The 20770-nt window shown below is 42.0% G+C and overlaps 3 gene segments (V, D, J or C); 1 reads left to right on the top strand and 2 right to left on the bottom strand.

The window, feature by feature from the left end:
- Nucleotides 1-20770, top strand: part of LOC146609171 (Ig kappa-b4 chain C region-like) — a 103909-nt gene that overhangs the window by 82758 nt on the left and 381 nt on the right.
- LOC146609173 (Ig kappa chain V region 3547-like) lies at nucleotides 206-696 on the bottom strand. The segment is given in 2 exon segments: nucleotides 206-537; nucleotides 645-696. Coding segments are annotated over 2 exon segments (384 nt in total).
- Nucleotides 11471-11952, bottom strand: LOC146609172 (immunoglobulin kappa variable 1-16-like). The segment is given in 2 exon segments: nucleotides 11471-11793; nucleotides 11901-11952. Coding segments are annotated over 2 exon segments (375 nt in total).

The raw sequence follows: 20770 nt of genomic DNA, 5'->3' as shown, positions 1-20770 counted from the left end.
TGTCAACTAGATGTCCTCACTAAGGTATAAAAAGCATTTATTTGTGTGTGTGTGTGTGTGTGTGTGTGTGTGTGTGTGTGTGTGTGTGTGTGTGTGTGTGTGTGTCCTCAGTGAACTGTATCAGTCTCTGCAGTGTCTTCCAGCTGCAGCAGTCACTTCAGTTTCTGTTCAGTCTGACTGAGGGAGGTTTTTGTACGACTGTTTTTCACTGTGTGAACACATACTGACTGTTAGGATAGTGACCACTCTGACAGTAATAAACTGCTGCATCTTCAGCCTGGACTCCACTGATGGTCAGAGTGAAGTCAGAGTTTGATCCACTGCCTGTAAAACGAGCTGGAATCCCTGATTGTCGAGTGCTAGCGTAGTAAATGAGACGTTTAGGAACTCCTCCATCTTTCTGTTGGTACCAGGCTAAACAGTGAGAGCTGCCAGAAACAAAAACATCCTGACTGGTCGTACACTTGATGCTCACAGTTGCTCCCACAGCAGAGCTCACTGCTCCAGGCTGAGTCACTGTGATCTGTCCTCTGGACTCTGAGGACACAGAGACAAAAACATAAAGCAGCTTCATGGTTTTGTGGGCTTCATTTCAGAGGGACAGATGTTGATAGAGGAGAGGAGTTTGATTCTCTGGACTTTACCTGTGAAGCAGCAGCAGAGGAGAGTCCAGATGAGGACGCAGATCAAAGTCATGTTTTTGATGAGGAGGATTTCTGTGGCTTCTGTTGTGATGAAGGACAGCTGTCAGTCATCCAGTGTTCAACTCTCAGGACTATAAACTCTCCCAGAGCACTGGAGCATGGTGCTGCTGATGCAAAGTGCCTCTCTATGGAAATCATCTGACTGAATACAACAGCTACTTGGCTCAAATAGTTGATGCTGTTTATCAGTTAATCAGTTTTTCACAATGTCCACTGTAATTTGTTTCAAAAGAACGATTTTCTTGGAAAGGAGATTTCCTTACCCCAATCCAAGTGTTGGCCAATCAGGAATGTGCAGGGTGCCAGTTTAGCTCAGTGGGTGAGCAGGTGACCACATGCCACATGGGAGGGGTCAGCAGCCTGGATTTGAGTCTAACCTGTGGCCCTTTACTGTGTGTCTTTCCCACTTTCCTGTCCGTCTTCACTGTTTTACTATCCAATGATGGGAAAAATGCCAAAAATGTCAAAAAAAAACAACTATATGCTAACTATAAGACAGTGTTGCCTGAAGATAAAAGCACACACATTTGTCCTTGTAAGACACAATCTGAGTTTGTTCACATAAAAAAAAGAAAAGAAATACTGTACTTATCTACTCACAAACACATGAACAGAGTTTCTGAGAATCTTCACCCTGAAAGAAGTTAGAAAATGACCTGTCAACAAATTAAAGTGCTGTTCACATGTAAAAAATAGGCCAGAATAAACAGAAAAGTCAATGTTTTTCAAACTACACCTGTGCATGTAAACATGGCCTCAAAGGTGAAATTTAAAAAAAAAAAGGAACAATTTGTAAAAGTTATTTTAGAGTTTTGAAAAACTCACTCAGTACAAAAAACCTTGCAGTGATTCACATTGATGCACGATGCTGACCACAGGTTGGAAAAGTTAAACATGACCACAGCGCACATATCACTTGTTAAAATGTTTTGTAGAATAACAGGACAACCTGTGAGACTGGAAAGACTCGACTTTCATGTCCTGAACATGTTATTATCTGTTTTGTGATGTAGTGTGTAATGCTCAGCAGTATAATCATTTTAACTGGTTCTGTGCATGATCTAAAGCAGTCTTTCTCAAACTGTGGTTCACATACCACAAGTGGTACTTGGGCTCTCTCTGGTGGTACGTGAGAAATCTCCATATTTTTTTAAGATTAAATAATATACCATTGTGGAGGTATGCAAAGACGACACGAGCGTTCCCGAGGCTCTCTGGGAGCCGGAGTCAACCAGAAAACGTCTCCCCGAGCATGAGTCCTCTATGAAGTGCAGCCTTTCCTTATCGCCAGCAGTCACGGCCGCTACAGAGCACAGGCGGGCTCATTTCCCTGGGCCTTAAAACTGCAAAGGCGGCAAAGCGCTGTCACGCTGATGGTAAAAACACAACCCTTTTCGATGACAACGCAATCCCAGCCACTATCAATGAGTTGGAGGCCCCTGGGAGAATCGGTGGGGGCGCGGGAGTTGCCGTCGGTGAGTCGGGAATTATCGTCTCGATGCCAAAGCTCCTGGTAGCCAGGAGAATGCGATCCACTTCTTCTGCAAGTGACTGGGAATCCTTTGCACCCAGCAGCAGGGAGTTGTCAAGGCCAGCTCAAGGAAGACGTGAGTGAACAGGAATCCGCCGTCATCCGTTCCTAGCAAGGACAGCGTGCTCTCCATGAGTTCGAGAGCGGTACCATCACCCAGGCCAGAGAGAGAGAGAAGAAGAAGAAAGTGTACTTTATTGGTCCCCGTGGGGAAAATCCCTCTCTGCATTTAACCCATTCACTCAGTGAAGCAGTGGGCAGCCATTGGGCGCCCGGGGAGCAGTGTGTGGGGACGGTACCTTGCTCAGGGGTACCTCAGGGTAGCTGTTCAGGGGAATCGAACCCCCAACCTTCCGATCATGGGGCCGCCACTCTACCTACTGAGCTATCCCTGCCCCCCTGAGAGGAGTTTCTCAGCCCGCTCTGCATCGGAAGGGGAGTAGTGCTGCAGCAGCAGCGCCTTCAGAGCGGTGTATTTCCCTTTGATAGGGGGGGATCTCGGAGGAGGGTCATCACATGGTGGGTGGACAGTAGATCCAGCAAGTATTTTGTGTTGTCGGCCGAAATGCCATGAAGAGTAAACTGAGTTTAGACGTGCACAAACCATGAAGGAGGGTCATGAAGCTAAAACTCTGGCAGCTTAACTGACACAGAAAAATTAAAACATACAGCTTTGCTATCACTTCTGACATAAATGAAGACAGAAAACTAAACAACAGTGGCGTTTGTAGGGTTACTGAAGTTGGGCTAGCTACACAGCTATGGTTAGCATAATATAAACACAGTGAAGCTGGAGGATGAACTTTTTTCACTCGATGAGGGTTCCCGATGGTTAGGAACAAATGTAACTGCATGGCAGGATGCTGTTAACGGACTGCAACTGCAATATAAGGTTAGAATAGAATAGAATAGAATTCAACTTTATTGTCATTGCACATGCACATGTACAGGGCAACGAAATGCAGTTTGCATCCATCCAGAAGTGCTTTAGCCATGATATAGATATATTACAATATATATTAGCAATAATATAATTATGTGAGTATATTACAGAAATGGGTCTATTATGGTATGTTATAATGTACACGGTATGAAGTATGTTGTGAATATTCTATAACTATAAGTATGTACAGGCTATGAACAGGATATAAATATGAAAAACTATACAGAATATGAAATAAATAACTTTACAGAAATAATGGGAACTATGCATTATTATAATATATTACTTATTATAATATAGTGCTGCATGGGCTGGGCTGTAGTTACATTATAAGGTTTAAAAAACTGAGCTTTAAAATGAATTGTGATGATAAAAACCGAAAGAGGCCGACAGTGATCACTGACTTTTTTTAGGGGCTTGTTTAGATTAAATGGAACAAAATAAAAAGCGTTAATGTTACGGCCGAGAGGGCCAGGCGGTGTGTGTGGACTCAAACGCAGACACAGAGGTAGGCAAAACAGTGCTTTATTTACAGTGCCTAGTTTAATTACAATGCAGGAACTATAAAGGCTACAAACTGTGAACTATGAAACGTGAAACTCAGACAGTGTGCTATGACTAGATGCAAGAGTTTAAGTACAGATCCTGGGGAGGGGAAAAGGGGCGGCGGCCTGGGTGGAGTTACACAGAGTCACTATAATGAGAAGAGACAGCCAGTCAGTGGCAGTCTAGTGAATCACAGCCATTTGATTAAACTATGATGGTTATGGCTTATGCATTGCAGGGGCAGGCATCGCGCAAGGAGGGTGTCTAGGGGGTCCGGGTGAGGAGTGGTGGGGAGAGAGTCCAGAATATACTTGGAGCAACGGCCCTGGCAGGGAGGCAGATGAAGAGCCACAATGAAGGGAGTGCAACCTGATAGCAGAAACCCAGTGTCCAGACAGAGATGCATCTCTCCTGTTTGTAAAGCGTGACAGCCAGGCAGGTACTAAGACAGGGAGAAAACACTGAGTAGAAATGCAGATGTTAGGGAAAGTCTCAAGAGCTTTGCGGCCTAGAACTAACGTGGGTTAGCTGAAGATCTGGCAGAGGTCTGTTGTGAGTGCTGGTCTTAAATGCTGGTGACTTGATTGCAGTCAGGTTTGAAGGCTGATGGGAGTCTCCGCCTGAAGGTGGAGCCCAGCAGAGTGGAAAAACCCCGCACTCACCTGGACCATGACAGTTAAAACGTAAGATAAGATAAGATACCTTTATTAGTCCCACAAGGGGAAATTTCATGTTAAGGCTGCTGACCTATTGCACGCAATGGCAGCGCCATCTTACCCTCCGACCATACATACATTACCCAAAAACATCACATGGGGAAGACAGGTCAGAGAGGTATAACATGGAAAATGCACCACATGAGGAAAGATAAGGAGAAAAAAATAACTCCCCCCAGACTGAGCTCCAACAGGGAGATCAGTTTGAGAACAGAAAAAAACACCTCTGCACATGAAAAAACTCTTAATACACCAAAGAAACACATGACAAGCAACAGGGGAGGGTAAAGGGTGAGAGACAGTGTAGACAGTACATCTGGGCCTGCAGCATAAGCGCTGGTCTCCTTGATCCACCGTCAGCATCGGAGGGGAATAAACATCAAAGGCGTTTGGAGGGGGGATGAGTGTATATCTGCATGTGTACATATGTCTGTGTCTGTATGTGTGTGCGTGTCCAGAGTTCAGCTGAGACAGTGTCCTTCACCCTGCCAGGCTAAGTAAACAGTCTTCCAGCCAACCCAGGTGGCCTTGCATGGAATGGGAAGAACAGTCTAAACACAGTCGTTATCAGGGTGTTGTTGTTCAGCTCCAGCCTTGAGACCACAGCTGGTGCCAAAGGGGTATCCGCATGAAGTGATGGTGGTTTTTACTTTAGTGCGAACAGCTCATATGAATTTTAAAGCAGTTCTAACAGTCCGACACTGGTCTCTCAATCTCAGAGTGAAGAGTGAAGTCAGAGTTTGATCCACTGCCTGTAAAACGAGCTTAAGTCCCTGAATCTCGAGTGCTAGACAAGTAAATGAGACGTTTAGGAACTCCTCCATCTTTCTGTTGGTACCAGGCTAAACAGTTGGAGTTATAAACATCCTGACTGGTCCTACACTTGATGCTCACAGATCCTCCCACAGCAGAGCTCACTGCTCCAGGCTGAGTCACTGTGATCTGTCCTCTGGACTCTGAGGACACAGAGACAAAAACATAAAGCAGCTTCATGGTTTTGTGGGCTTCATTTCAGAGGGACAGATGTTGATAGAGGAGAGGAGTTTGATTCTCTGGACTTTACCTGTGAAGCAGCAGCAGAGGAGAGTCCAGATGAGGACGCAGATCAAAGTCATGTTTTTGATGAGGAGGATTTCTGTGGCTTCTGTTGTGATGAAGGACAGCTGTCAGTCATCCAGTGTTCAACTCTCAGGACTATAAACTCTCCCAGAGCACTGGAGCATGGTGCTGCTGATGCAAAGTGCCTCTCTATGGAAATCATCTGACTGACTCACACAGGGACTTGGATCTATCAGCTCACATGTTATTGAATATAAGTATTTTTTGAAGAATGGTTTGGGGTTGAACTTAACTTAACCTGGACAGATTTGTGCCCAGTGAAATGAAAGTCCTTTGCACCATTTAATCACATTTAAATCGTGTGTCTGGACTAGTGATGTGCGAATCATGAACGAATCGTTCAATACTCGAGAATCACTTTACTGCCTCGTGAATCATGATTCACAACCCCAACTGACTCACTGACTCATCCCTGTTGCTGTTTGCAAACTAATTTCATTAGTAGAATTATATCTAGCTTATAATTAAAATTGTGGGGAAAAAAACAACAGCCAGTTATGGTTTAGGGCCCGGATGGCTTAGGGATAGAAGCTCCTCTTGAGTCTCTCTGGCCTTGCCCGGATGATGCAGAACCTTCTTCCAGATTGCAGAAGTTGGAACAGTTTGTTGCCAGGATGGGACGGGTCCTTCAGTATCTGTGCTGCTCTAGTCCGGCATCTCCTGGTGTAGGTGTCCTGAAGCGGGGGGAGAGCAATCCTGCAGCAGCGTTCTGCTGTACGGATCACTCTCTGGAGAGCTTTTTGGTCCTTAACACAGCTGTTCCCGAACCAGGATGTGATGTTCTGTGTGAGGATGCTCTCCATAGCTATTTGACACATTTGAGGAAAATACTAATAAAATAAAATAAAAATAAATAAAATAAATGTTCCCTTTAGAAATCTTAATTTTTTTTTGCTCTTTTTTGCTCTATAAAAATAGTTGTTTTTCTTTTTCAGTCACTCATCTTAGCAGTAGGATTTACATGAAAAGAGAAACAAATTAAGTTTGAGTGAAAATGTACATTTTTTGCACTCTTTGGGCAACTGACTCAGTGACTCAAAAAACCCGATTCATTTTGGTGAGTGACTCATTCAAGCTCGATTCGGTAAAAAGAATCAAATTTACCATCACTAGTCTGGACTCTTGGGGTAACTCTTGACTCTGCATTGATTTAGTTTAAAATCTCAAATCTCTCGTTCTGTCTTGTTTCTTCCCTTAAATTGCTAAGTTAAGGACCGTTATGTCATCCCCTGAACTGGAAATTGTTATTCATTTATTTCATCACTGTAATTAATTGTTCACTTCTGTAAGAATAAAGTCGCTCCAATGTCCACAGTGTTGTTCATCCAGCTGCACAGGCTCCCTGTTGAACTCAGAATCAGACTCTTGAAGTGGACTCTGTCTTCATGAGTTCTTCCTGGGCAAGCAGCAGCTTACATCATTAAACTGTTTCAGCCATACAGCCACAGCAGGTCCCTGAGCTCTTGTGATCAGGGTCTGCTTACTGTACATCGTACGAGGCTGAAAACTAAAGGAGACAGAGCTTTTACCACAGTGACCCCAGACTCTGGAACTCTCTCCCTCTGAGTCTGAGATCTGTGGACGCAGACGCAACCAAATGTCATGTTATTAGACTTGAATTTAGTAAACTTTGTTCTTTAATGCTCTGTTATTTTGTTGTGAAGCACTTTGTGATCCTTGTCTTGAAAGGTGCCACATAAATAAAATCTGACTTACTTACTTTTGTCATATGGTTGATCGATGGATCAGGTTTTTGTTTTTTTTTTTTACAATATTGCACGTGTTAACATTTTTTATACGTAGGATTAAAATTAGTAAACAATACGGAAAAATTAAAATAAAGGCTGTGTAATTTTACTAAAGAATGATTCATCAGCTGTCAGAATTACACAGGGAGTGAATGATTTGTTGAGTTTGTTTGTTTCAGAGTCAGAGAGCCGTGTCTCTCTACAGTCTCGGGCTGGGCTGCCTCCAAATCACCTGCATCTTATCTGAGGCAATCACCAGAGGACTACTTCAGCCAGCTCTGACGGCTTCTCCTCGCCAGTCTGTAGGTCTCCTCCCAGTGTGACCAGCATTCGGCGTGGAAGCCTGTGGCCTGCCTGTCATCCTGCCTGACTGCCTCCCTCCCTAGGATTCCCTTCTTGGACACCTCTCCCCTCCAAGCTCCACGGTCCTGCTCTACCTGTAAGCCTCAGCAACTTATGAAGTCTAGCTGTTCATTTTTTGACAATCTGCGTGCTGTTAACTGTGTCTCCCCTTTCTGTTGCAGTTTCCCCATGGTCCCGATTACGGTGCTCCTGGGCTCCACGCTCCTCGTTTTCCCCCATGGCATGAGCCTTAGTTTTTCGTTTCTTTAACACTGTTAAAAGATTCTTCAGTTCAATAAAATTGTGTACATAGTTCTGAGCTGCTTTGGGGTCCTGTTACCTGAACACTCCGTGTTCTGTGACAAGGAGAAGATTAAATGAATGATGATATGAACAAACAATTGAAAAACGAAACACCTTGAGTTCAAATACAGCTTTTTCACTCGCGTTCATGTTTGATGATATGTTTACAGAAAAATCTTTAATTCACAGGTGTATTGAACACAATGCGATAGCAGTAGGACATTTTTGACGAATCACTTTATGTTGTGTGTGTGTGTGTGTGTGTGTGTGTGTGTGTGTGTGTGTGTGTGTGTGTGTGTGTGTGTGTCCTCAGTGAACTGTATCAGTCTCTGCAGTATCTTCCAGCTGCAGCAGTCACTTCAGTTTCTGTTCAGTCTTAGTGAGGGAGGTTTTTGTACGACTGTTTTTCACTGTGTGAACACCCACTGACTGTTAAGATAGTGCTGACTCTGACAGTAATAAACTGCTGCATCTTCAGCCTGGACTCCACTGATGGTCAGAGTGAAGTCAGAGTTTGATCCACTGCCTGTAAAACGAGCTGGAATCCCTGATACTCGAGTGCTAGCATAGTAAATGAGCAGTTTAGGAACTCCTCCATCTTTCTGTTGGTACCAGGCTAAAAGATGAGAACTGCCAGAAACATAAACATTCTGACTGGTCGTACACTTGATGCTCACAGATCCTCCCACAGCAGAGCTCACTGCTCCAGGCTGAGTCACTGTGATCTGTCCTCTGGACTCTGAGGACACAGAGACAAAAACATAAAGCAGCTTCATGGTTTTGTGGGCTTCATTTCAGAGGGACAGATGTTGATAGAGGAGAGGAGTTTGATTCTCTGGACTTTACCTGTGAAGCAGCAGCAGAGGAGAGTCCAGATGAGGACGCAGATCAAAGTCATGTTTTTGATGAGGAGGATTTCTGTGGCTTCTGTTGTGATGAAGGACAGCTGTCAGTCATCCAGTGTTCAACTCTCAGGACTATAAACTCTCCCAGAGCACTGGAGCATGGTGCTGCTGATGCAAAGTGCCTCTCTATGGAAATCATCTGACTGACACAATGAAATCCTTCGTGCTTTTTCTGTCTGAATTAATGATGTCTTTTCTGTTTTTGCTTAGTTTCCTATTAATTGATATTAAAAATTAATCAAAATTTAATTTGCAGTTTATGGTTTACAGTTACAGTTAATGTGTAACCTGCCCCTTACCCTGGGGCAGCTGGGTAAAGCTCCAGCCTCTCCAGAATCCTGTCAGATAAGATCACAGATTGAAATAGAAAGTGTGACATCATCAATATTTTTTATAACTTTCATTTGATGCTTTTTTTTTATATATAAATTTGTTGGCCCAACAGCTAATTTAGGAAATTATATCGGTGACTCATAACTGAATGATCAGTCATTCAGTGTTTAACAGAACGGCTTATTCATTTATTAATGTCAATAGTAAATGATCAACTGTAATGAATATTATCCGTAGTGTCCATCTTTACACAAGGTCACTCTTCTGAAAAGAAAAACAAATTATCATCAAGAGAACTAAAACCATGAATAACAATAATCAAGAAATATAAATTAAACACAGAACACTTGGTCACAGACCAATGAAAGCTATTTTGATTGAAAACATATATTATGTTGTTTAATTTATAATGACGCAGAGTTGGTAAAAGAGGAAGAATTTATAGATTATCTGGGATGAAGAATAGTTGAGTTCTTTAAAATAAATAACACAAAAACATCTGCCTTCATTGAATGAAAGCATTGAATAAATGAAAATATTTTTATTTTTATTGAGATTCATAAAAAGCTTTATTACTTAAAGAAGTACAACAAATCAGACTGCTTATGTAATGGAGTTATTTCTAGGAAAACGTCTGTCAGAAGACTGATCCACAGAGGGAGAAATAGCCATATGCTATGAGATGATGAATTAATGACGTTTGAAGCAAATGCTTAAATTTACAACACGTGTTCTTTGGTCAACCCAGGTAACTGTTGGTATGACAATATATAAAGTATGGATATATTATAATGAGGCTGTTATTACACATTATGTTGAAAACAGCAAAGCTTTTGGAGAATTTCACCAGCCATTTGTACAGTACTGCACTTAAAACAACACAGAAGAGCTACTGATTGAAGGTGTCAAACTTGGATCAGTCTGACGATGCTGTTTATCAGGAATATTTCAATCCATCGTAGTATTGAGCCGATATATCAGTTTGTTCTTCAGAATATTCTTATTCCAAAAATTTTTCTATTATTTAAATGTTTTGTTTTATGGTTCATTGATGGATTCACATGTTTATCATAATATTTAGTAAGAATATATCTCGATTAATTAAAAATATGAATTAACGAGGTCACAGGTTCATGCTGTAGAGTAGCTGAGCTTAGTCTCAGAGAGTGAGGAGCTCAGACATGTGGAGGTACAGTCACTGCTCTTTGCTTCAAAGGACTTCTTATAAAACACAAACAGAAACAATCAGTATCTTTTAAACGAGGCTGTTATCTCTGACACCAATACCTATAACACCTCTTTCTGTAGCTATGATCACAACCATGTGACATGTAACAGCGGGGCAGATCAAGCATCGTTGTTCACTACTGTTGATGTTTTTTTAATCACAAATTACAAACAATTACACAACTGAATTCCAGCTTTATTCAAATGAATAAAATTAAGTAATAAAACCCATCATGATAGAATCTCTGTTATCATCACAGACACTTTAAGTTCAAGAACATGTACCTGGATAAAAGCTGCTGTTGGAGGTAAAATCCACAGACTGAACAGAGTTTCATCATGTTATTTTTGCACTATTATGTTCCGCCACATGTTGTTATTACATGGGTTGATTAAGGTAAGCATTAGGCTGACATCTGGGGCCAGAGCTGAAACTCTCCTGGGCCAGCACAGGACCACCATTGTATCTGCAGCTGGCCTTGTGCTGGCCCATGTGTGGGCCACCTCTGGCAAACCTGATCTGGGCCACCAAAGGGCCGTCATTCTTTGCAGTATGTGGGCCATGTGTAAGCACCTTGTGTGGGCCAGATCAGGGCCATAACAATTTTACTGTGTGGGTAATAGTTTATGTTACACTTCTTTTGCCCCGGATCACATTTTATTCACTACTGTTGTGTTTCTACCTCATTGTAAATAAAGTCATTGTCCACACCACAGCTCGGAGTCTGTTTTGGGTTCACTCCACGCTCTGGCGACAGCCCTGACACTTGATTAGATGTTATGGCTTTGTTCCACTGCGGTTATCAAAGGTCATGACTAAGATTCATCTTGGTATCTGTTACTGGCCCACGTTTGTTCTTTAGTTAATTATATATTTGCAAGTTGAAAACAACATGCATGAGATAGCAGTGGGACACATATTTGTGTTGAAGGGCTTTATTTTGTGTGTGTGTCCTCAGTGAACTGTATCAGTCTCTGCAGTATCTTCCAGCTGCAGCAGTCACTTCAGTTTCTGTTCAGTCTGACTGAGGGAGGTTTTTGTACGACTGTTTTTCACTGTGTGAACACAGCTTGACTGTTCAGCCAGTGAAAACTCTGACAGTAATAAACTGCTGCATCTTCAGCCTGGATTCCACTGATGGTCAGAGTGAAGTCAGAGTTTGATCCACTGCCTGTAAAACGAGCTGGAATCCCTGATTGTCGATTGCTAGCAATATAAATGAGACGTTTAGGAACTCCTCCATCTTTCTGTTGGTACCAGGATAAATAGTTGGAGCCATGAACATTCTGACTGGTCCTACACTTGATGCTCACAGTTGCTCCCACAGCAGAGCTCACTGCTCCAGGCTGAGTCACTGTGATCTGTCCTCTGGACTCTGAGGACACAGAGACAAAAACATAAAGCAGCTTCATGGTTTTGTGGGCTTCATTTCAGAGGGACAGATGTTGATAGAGGAGAGGAGTTTGATTCTCTGGACTTTACCTGTGAAGCAGCAGCAGAGGAGAGTCCAGATGAGGACGCAGATCAAAGTCATGTTTTTGATGAGGAGGATTTCTGTGGCTTCTGTTGTGATGAAGGACAGCTGTCAGTCATCCAGTGTTCAACTCTCAGGACTATAAACTCTCCCAGAGCACTGGAGCATGGTGCTGCTGATGCAAAGTGCCTCTCTATGGAAATCATCTGACTGAATACAACAGCTACTTGGCTCAAATAGTTGATGCTGTTTATCAGTTAATCAGTTTTTCACAATGTCCACTGTAATTTGTTTCAAAAGAACGATTGTTAGGTTTTGTATTGTTCATTGTCATTTATGCTTAGAAATATTTACTCATATATGCTTAGAAGTATATAATCATTTGTAGATTGAAAGAATGTCTCATCCTAGGAGGTCTGTAACAACTCTGTGTAGCATGAAGAGGGGAGTGCGTTCACTCCTCTACAGAGTGTTCTGGCATAGATCACACACCTCCTAGGAGAGGTCGTATCTTCTCTTGCTGATATATGGTTTAGCAAACACACGTATATCTGTTTAAGTATAAGAGCCTTTTGTTCAGATGGACCGCTAGACTCCTGGCACCAGCTTTGGGGAAGTCTTCACAGGGTCACATCTTGACCTCACACAAACCACACACACACACACACACACACACACACACACGGTACTCTTTGTGTTTATGTAGACGTCATATGTTAATGAACCTATGCATATTCATGTAACCTCAATAAAAGAGCAGTGTTACGGGAGAACGGACGAGAGCAACTGGGGTCAAGCGAAGGAACGGCGTTTGTCCGGTTCTCTCCCGTGCACGAGAAACATGAAGAACTTTGCCTACTTCGTGTCTTGCTTGCTGTGTAATTATATTGTCCTCAACGTTCCAGCGAATAGGTTCAAGCTACAAACCTATCAACGATTTTCTTGGAAAGGAGATTTCCTTACCCCAATCCAAGTGTTGGCCAATCAGGACTGTGCAGGGTGCCAGTTTAGCGCAGTGGGTGAGCAGGTGACCACATGCCACATGGGAGGGGGCAGCAGCCTGGATCTGAGTCTAACCTGTGGCCCTTTACTGTGTGGTTTCCCACTTTCCTGTCTGTCTTCACTGTTTTACTATCCAATGATGGGAAAAATGCCAAAAATTCCAAAAAAAAACATGCTAACTATAGACAGTGTTGTCTGAAGATAAAAGCACACACATTTGTCCTTGTAAGACACAATCTGAGTTTGTTCACATATAAAAAAGAAAAGAAATACTGTACTTATCTACTCACAAACACATGAACATAGTTTCTGAGAATCTTCACCCTGAAAGAAGTTAGAAAATGACCTGTCAACAAATTAAAGTGCTGTTCACGTGTAAAAAATAGGCCAGAATAAATAGAAAAGTCAATGTTTTTCAAACTACACCTGTGCATGCAAACATGGCCTCAAAAGTGAAAGACATTTCAAAAAAATCAAAGAAAAGGAACAATTTGTAAAAGTTATTTTAGAGTTTTGAAAAACTCACTCAGTACAAAAAACCTTGCAGTGATTCACATTGATGCATGATGCTGACCACAGGGTGGAAAAGTTAAACATGACCACAGCGCAGATATCACTTGTTAAAATGTTTTGTAGAATAACAGGACAAACTGTGAGACTGGAAAGACTCGACTTTCATGTCCTGAACATGTTATTTTCTGTTTTGTGATGTAGTGTGTAATGCTCAGCAGTATTATCATTTTAACTGGTTCTGTGCATGATCTAAAGCAGTCTTTCTCAAACTGTGGTACACATACCACAAGTGGTACTTGGGCTCTCTATGGTGGTACGCGGGAAATCTCCATATTTTTATTAAGATTAAATAATATACCATTGTGGAGGTATGCAAAGACGACACGAGCGTTCCCGAGGCTCTTCTGGGAGCCAGAGTCAACCAGAAAACGTCTCCCCGAGCATGAGTCCTCTATGAAGTGCAGCCTTTCCTTATCGCCAGCGGTCATGGCCGCTACAGAGCACAGGCGGGCTCATTTCCCTGGGCCATAAAACTGCAAAGGCGGCACAGCGCTGTCACGCTGATGGTAAAAACACAACCTTTTTCCATGACACCGCAATCCCAGCCACTATCGACGAGTTGGAGGCCCACAGGAGAATCGGTGGGGGTGCAGGAGAGTCGGAATTATCGTCTGGATGCCAAAGCTCCTGGTAGCCAGGAGAATGTGATCCACTTCTTCTGCAAGTGACTGGGAATCCTTTGCACCCAGCAGCGGGGAGTTGTCAAGGCCAGCTCAAGGAAGACGTGAGTGAAGAGGAATCTGCCGTCATCCAATCCTAGCAAGGACAGCGTGCTCTCCATGAGCTCAAGAGCGGTACCATCACCCAGGCCAGAGAGAGAGAGGAGTTTCTCAGCCCGCTCTTCATCGGAGGGGGAGTAGTGCTGCAGCAGCAGCGCCTTCAGAGCGGTGTATTTCCCTTTGATAGGAGGGGATCTCGGAGGAGGGTCATCACAAAACAGTAGGCAAAACTGACGTGAATACAGTGCTTTATTTACAGTGCCTAGTTTAATTACAATGCAGGAACTATAAAGGCTACGAACTGTGAACTATGAAACATGAAACTCAGACAGTGTGCTATGACTAGATGCAAGAGTTTAAGTACAGATCCTGGGGAGGGGAAAAGGGGCGGCGGCCTGGGTGGAGTTACACAGAGTCACTATAATGAGAAGAGACAGCCAGTCAGTGGCAGTCTAGTGAATCACAGACATTTGATTAAACTATGATGGTTATGGCTTATGCATTGCAGGGGCAGGCGTTGCGCAAGGAGGGTGTCCAGGGGGTCCGGGTGAGGAGTGGTGGGGAGAGAGTCCGGAATATACTTGGAGCAACGGCCCTGGCAGGGAGGCTGATGAAGGGCCACGATGAAGGGAGTGCAACCTGATAGCAGAAACCCAGTGTCCAGACAGAGATGCATCTCTCCTGTTTGTAAAGCGTGACAGCCAGGCAGGTACTAAGACAGGGAGAAAACACTGAGTAGAAATGCAGATGTTAGGGAAACTCTCAAGAGCTTTGCAGCCTAGAACTAACGTGGGTTAGCTGAAGATCTGGCAGAGGTCTGTTGTGAGTGCTGGTCTTAAATGCTGGTGACTTGATTGCAGTCAGGTTTGAAGGCTGATGGGAGTCTCCGCCGGAAGGTGGAGCCCAGCAGAGTGGAAAAACCCCGCACTCACCCGGACCATGACAGTTAAAACGTAAGATAAGATAAGATACCTTTATTAGTCCCACAAGGAGAAATTTCATGTTAAGGCTGCCGACCTATTGCACGCAATGGCAGCGCCATCTTACCCTCTGACCATCAGAGGTGGGACCAAGTCATTGTTTTGCAAGTCTCAAGTAAGTCTCAAGTCTTTATCCTCAAGTCTCAAGTCAAGTCTCAAGTAATGTCAGGCAAGTCAGAGTCGAGTCTCAAGTCACTGGTGTAAAAGTCCAAGTAAAGTCACAAGTCTGAAATTTTGAATTTCAAGTCCTTTCGAGTCTTTTAAAAAAAAACGAAAAAAATTATGTTGCAGTTATGCTAAATGTAAATATTAGACCATGTAATTTTTAAATCTGTGTTTTTCTCAACACATGACAAAATAGTGAACTTAGAAAATATACACAAATTGTGAAATTGCACCTCTTTAAAATGCAGCTCAATTAAACCTAGCTCCAAGAATAATTTTCACCGACAGTTCTGAGATAAGCTGCATGTTATTCTTGGATGCGGTTGTAGGACTGGCTTTAAAATCGCATGACAAAAATATCATACATAAATAAATGATTATTTTTTTTAAATATCATTTAAAAAAAAAAACTGCATCACCAACGTAGCCTGGAAAACATTTGCTAGTTAGATGAAGTCAGCTATCTCATCTTAGCATATTTATATGCATATTTATATGCATATTTATAATCATACGGTTCTTGGAGTGAGCGCATACACTCATGAAGTTTAGTAACTTCAGGTCACTGCAACAAGCCCAGGTACAGTTTACCGACGGATGGGTGCAGGACCTTGAAATGCACCGTGTAGAAAGTAAAGACCATCGTACGTATCATAAGTTTACCAGTCTCACAAATCGTCGTCATAAATACAGATTTGTTAACCGTTTATTAATATAACCTTTGAGCTCAACGGTAATTAATTAGCAGTGGAAATAATTTCTGGTAGCATCACAGAAATGTAGCAGTGACAATAATACTGTATGCTGTAATCGTACTGGGCAATTAGTGATACAAAACAACTGTTTTATCCTGTGACTAAAAGTATATGTTTTTGTCAATGTACCATAATAACAGAAGCGAAACGCAATATTGTGTCAGGACAATTCACTATTTATGCACAATAAACAAAGAAGCGACAATTTCTGTTCAGCGCCAGACTTGCTTGTAACCTATATCACCAATTATGTTAAGAAAAATGACGCATTAACTACAACAGCAGACTGACCTTCGTGTAAATGCTTGGAGCAGACTAACCTGTGAGCTGGAGGGTTCTGGGACGTTATATTTGATCTTTGAATGGCTGCAATCCAGGCCATCCGTCGCGTCTTTGTTACTTCGGAAACATGGCTCGAACAATTTCTCTTCAACGACGTAATCCGATAACAACCGATCTCTTTACCCGTCGGCTTCTCGTGGCTGTCATGCGACCGGCTATTGCAGTTAATAATACAACGGCTTCTTGACATTTTTGTGTTTCTTTTTATCGCTGTGTAACTGATTTTAATTGAAAGCCTGCGTGCGCTAGTACCGCTTGCCACGAGCTCCCAGAATCCTTTGCGGTTCTACCCGTGAATGACGTCACATTTTCAATCTCTATATAATATGCATGTTAAATTTTATATTTGGGGTAAAATGTCAAGTCTTTTCAAGTAAACCGGTTCAAGTCCAATTCAAGTCCCAGGTCATTGGTGTAAAAGTCCAAGTCAAGTCACAAGTCTTAGAACATTTTTTCAAGTCAAGTCTAAAGTCATAAAATTAATGACTCGAGTCTGACTCGAGTCCAAGTCATGTGACTCGAGTCCACACCTCTGCTGACCATACATACATTACCCAAAAACATCACATGGGGAAGACAGGTCAGAGAGGTATAACATGGAAAATGCACCACATGAGAAAAGATAAGGAGAAAAAAATAACTCCCCCCAGACTGAGCTCCAACAGGGAGATCAGTTTGAGAACAGAAAAAAACACCTCTGCACATGAAAAAACTCTTAATACACCAAAGAAACACATGACAAGCAACAGGGGAGGGTAAAGGGGGAGAGACAGCCAGTGTAGACAGCACATCTGGGCCTGTGTGCGCTGGTCTCCTTGATCCACCGTCAGCATCGGAAGGGAATAAGCGTCGAAGGCGTTTGGAGGGGGGATGAGTGCACATCTGCATGTGTACATATGTCTGTGTCTGTATGTGTGTGTGTCCAGAGTTCAGCTGAGACAGTGTCCTTCGCCCTGCCAGGCTAAGTAAACAGTCTTCCAGCCAACCCAGGTGATCTTGCATGGAATGGGAAGAACAGTCTAAACCAGCGGTCCCCAACCCCTGGGCCTCGGACCGGTACCGGTCCGTGAGTCATTTGGTACCGGACCGCGAGAGTTGAGGCTCAGGTGTGAAATATATGGTTTTCAGGGTTTTTATCGGTTTTCAGCGTTATTTTGTTATCGTTTTTATCGTTAACTCGGTTTTCCTGGGTGTGTTATGAATAAATCTTCTTTTTTTCGGTACCGGTACTAGTTTTATTTTGTTGTATTTATCCGCGACACCTTAAAGGCCGGTCCGTGAAAATAATGTCGGGCATAAACCGGTCCATGGCGCAAAAAAGGTTGGGCACCGCTGGTCTAAACACAGTCGTTATCAGGGTGTTGTTGTTCAGCTCCAGGCTTGAGGGGGTTTGAACAGCCGGTTCCGCTTTCTTAATTCTTCGATAAGTCAGGGCCAAGCCAGCTACGATCAGCAAGGACCCTGTTATCATGGTTCCGAATAGGTAGATATCTTCAGCACTCAGGCTCACCCGAGCCCAGACTTCTCATTGAGAAAAGGGTGTCAATTGCATTCAGAGACCAGATTGATCAAATCCATAATTCCTCTTTTAGGTTTTAGACAACAGACATGTTAAAAACACAACAGCCTCAAAAAAATGCAGAATAGTTTGGATCCAGAAGCAGGGTTCATACGTCATCACTTAAAGATTGGATATCCTAAATCCAATCGAGAATCTGTGGCAAGATCTGAAAACTGCTGTTCACAAACGCTGTCCATCTGATCTGACTGAGCTGGAGCTGTTTTGCAAAGATTTCAGTCTGTAGATGTGCAAAGCTGGTAGAGACAGACCCTAAAAGACTGGCAGCTGGAACTGCAGCAAAAGCTGGTTCTACAAAGTATTGACTCAGGGCGCTGAATAATTACGCACACCCCACTTTGCAGTTATTTATTCGTAAAAAATGTTTTGAATCATGTATGATTTTCGTTCCACTTCTCACGTGTGCACCACTTTGTGTTGGTCTTTCACGTGGAATTCCAATAAAATTGATTCATGTTTGTGGCTGTAATGTGACAAAATGTGGAAAACTTCGAATACTTTTGCAAGCCACTGTAAATAGGCCTATACTGCTGTACTTTAATGTCGGTCATAAGGGTGATACTTCAAGAGACATATGTTATGAGGTGGTCCTCACTGTGAAAAGTTTGAGAACCACTGATCTAAAGACACTGAGTGTTTGTGAGAACACGTAAAACTGTTTTGATGTATTTGTGCAGTTTGAGGTTTTGTGAATGTAGATTGAAAATTCAATTTAATGTTTAGAGTTTTGAGAAAGAAGGTGGAAGTGTCGTGGTCCGGAGTCTGTGGACTCCATGTTTATGTTTTAGGTTAATTAATATTCTGTGGTTTTGTTTATTGTGGGTTATTTGTGATTGTTCAGAGTTTAATGTTCTCTGTTCCTCGATTGTGTTTTGCTTAGTATTTTTGGTTCTATGGTAATGTTTTCAGGTTACATCCTCCCAGTCTCGTCTAATTAGAATCAACTCTTCCTCCTGTCTGTCATTTCCTTGTTTCCTTGTGTGTGTATTAGTGTGTGTTTGCCTCTTTGCTCTTTGTTGGAGCATCTGCGTCTCACTGGTGTTTCATCCGCATCTCGTTTCCTGCTGGCCATCCCCTGTGTTGTCTCAGTCTCCTCACGTTTCAGGTTTGGTTTGTAGTTTTCCCAAAGTTTTGTTCACGCCATACCCGTTCCTGTTATGTGCTTCACTTACGTTAAATAAAACTCACTCCCTGAATCTGAGTCTGCGTTTGGGTCCTTCCAATAAAACCTGCAGCTGTGACAGGGAGCTTTTGTAGTGATGTATCTTAACAACTATAAAATGTAAATTCTCAAATTATATTTTTGGAACTTTATTTTATTGTGTTTATTTTATTTTAATTTTAAAATTATACTATTAATATGTTATAAAGCTATGATGAAAACAATTCATATTGTTGAGTTTGTTTGTTTCAGAGTCAGAGAGCCGTGTCTCTCTACAGTCAGAGGTTTTTGTACGGCGCCTCAATGAGTTTGTATCACTGTGGTGGACTTTTGGTGGAGGAACCAGACTGGATGTTGGAAGTAAGTCGAACTTAAACCTCTTTTATTTTATCAGATTTCTTTCTTGTGGTTATCTTGACTTTTCTGTTCAGTGTGCCAGAAAACAAAAATCATTAAAATAGTTTTTAGATCAATTTTCATGAAGACACAAAGTTAGCTTCAGAATAAATGTTAAAATCAATATTAACAAATAATATAAAACATCAGAGTGGACTTGAGGATTATTGAGATATATATATGTCTGGTTAACTCTTGAGAGCTTTTGGTTTTAATTTAGTCTGTTAGAGTCAGAGAGCCGTGTCTCTACAGTCAGAGGTTTTTGTGCAGCGGCTCAGTGAGTTTGTATCACTGTGGTGGACTTTTGGTGGAGGAACTAGACTGAATGTTGGAAGTAAGATTATAATGTTTTTAAAGAAACTACATCGAGGTGTAAATGTTAGCTTTATAACAATGAAGTATTCATGTAGAGGTAATATTATAACCATTATACACTGGAGGCTGACTCCATCAGCTTTAATTAGATTTTATGTTGACATTTCTGACATAAAGACGATGCATTGTGTAAATAATATAAACTGTCATCAGCCTGTGATTATTTTCTAGTTTGAAATCACAGTCACTGTTTCTAAGATGAATTAAATGTAACTGTCCTCAAGTTAAACAGAGTGAAGATAAAGATTTCTGGTCTTTTACTTAGTCAGTAAAAATGTAGAATTTGCTTAGAAATCATAAAAGCACTACAATAAATGACTGAAACTCACATGAGGTAAGTAGAAAACTTGTGTATTATACAGAACGGAGGTTTTTGAAGCTGAACATCTTGTATAATTGTTGCCATATCTGCTTCTTTTATTGCCAGAAGTTAAAGATGGGCATTTGACAGTGTGCAGCACGTCTGGTGTTTCTGTTGTAGCAGATATCATTTCAAATGTCATTAAAATCATGTAAGCAGTAAAAGAAATTAATCCACATCATTCAAGTAGTGCTATTAAGTTTCTTATCTCCAACAAGTGATGTGTTATAGATAACTGATGAATTTGAAGCTAAAATAGTTTTGTAAATGTTTCCACATCTGCTTCTTTTATTTCCAGTGTAGTTTGAACATATTTCAGCTCAAACTGTGTGATGATTCTCTCTGTGCTGATATGCATGAGAGGTTTCTTAAAGGGAAGTGAAACAATGTGTGAGTGAATGACTGGTGGAGCAGAAAAAACACCTGACAGAAACTTCTTAACGGAGAAAATCAAATTGTGGTTCCTGTC

This window comes from Diplotaxodon limnothrissa, linkage group LG22 (genome assembly GCF_057381915.1).
Source record: "Diplotaxodon limnothrissa isolate DT_005_m linkage group LG22, D_limnothrissa_male_GT1.1, whole genome shotgun sequence".
NCBI lineage: Eukaryota > Metazoa > Chordata > Actinopteri > Cichliformes > Cichlidae > Diplotaxodon > Diplotaxodon limnothrissa.
The sequence above is the reverse complement of the archived record's forward strand: the minus strand, read 5'-3'. Positions and strand labels throughout refer to the sequence as shown.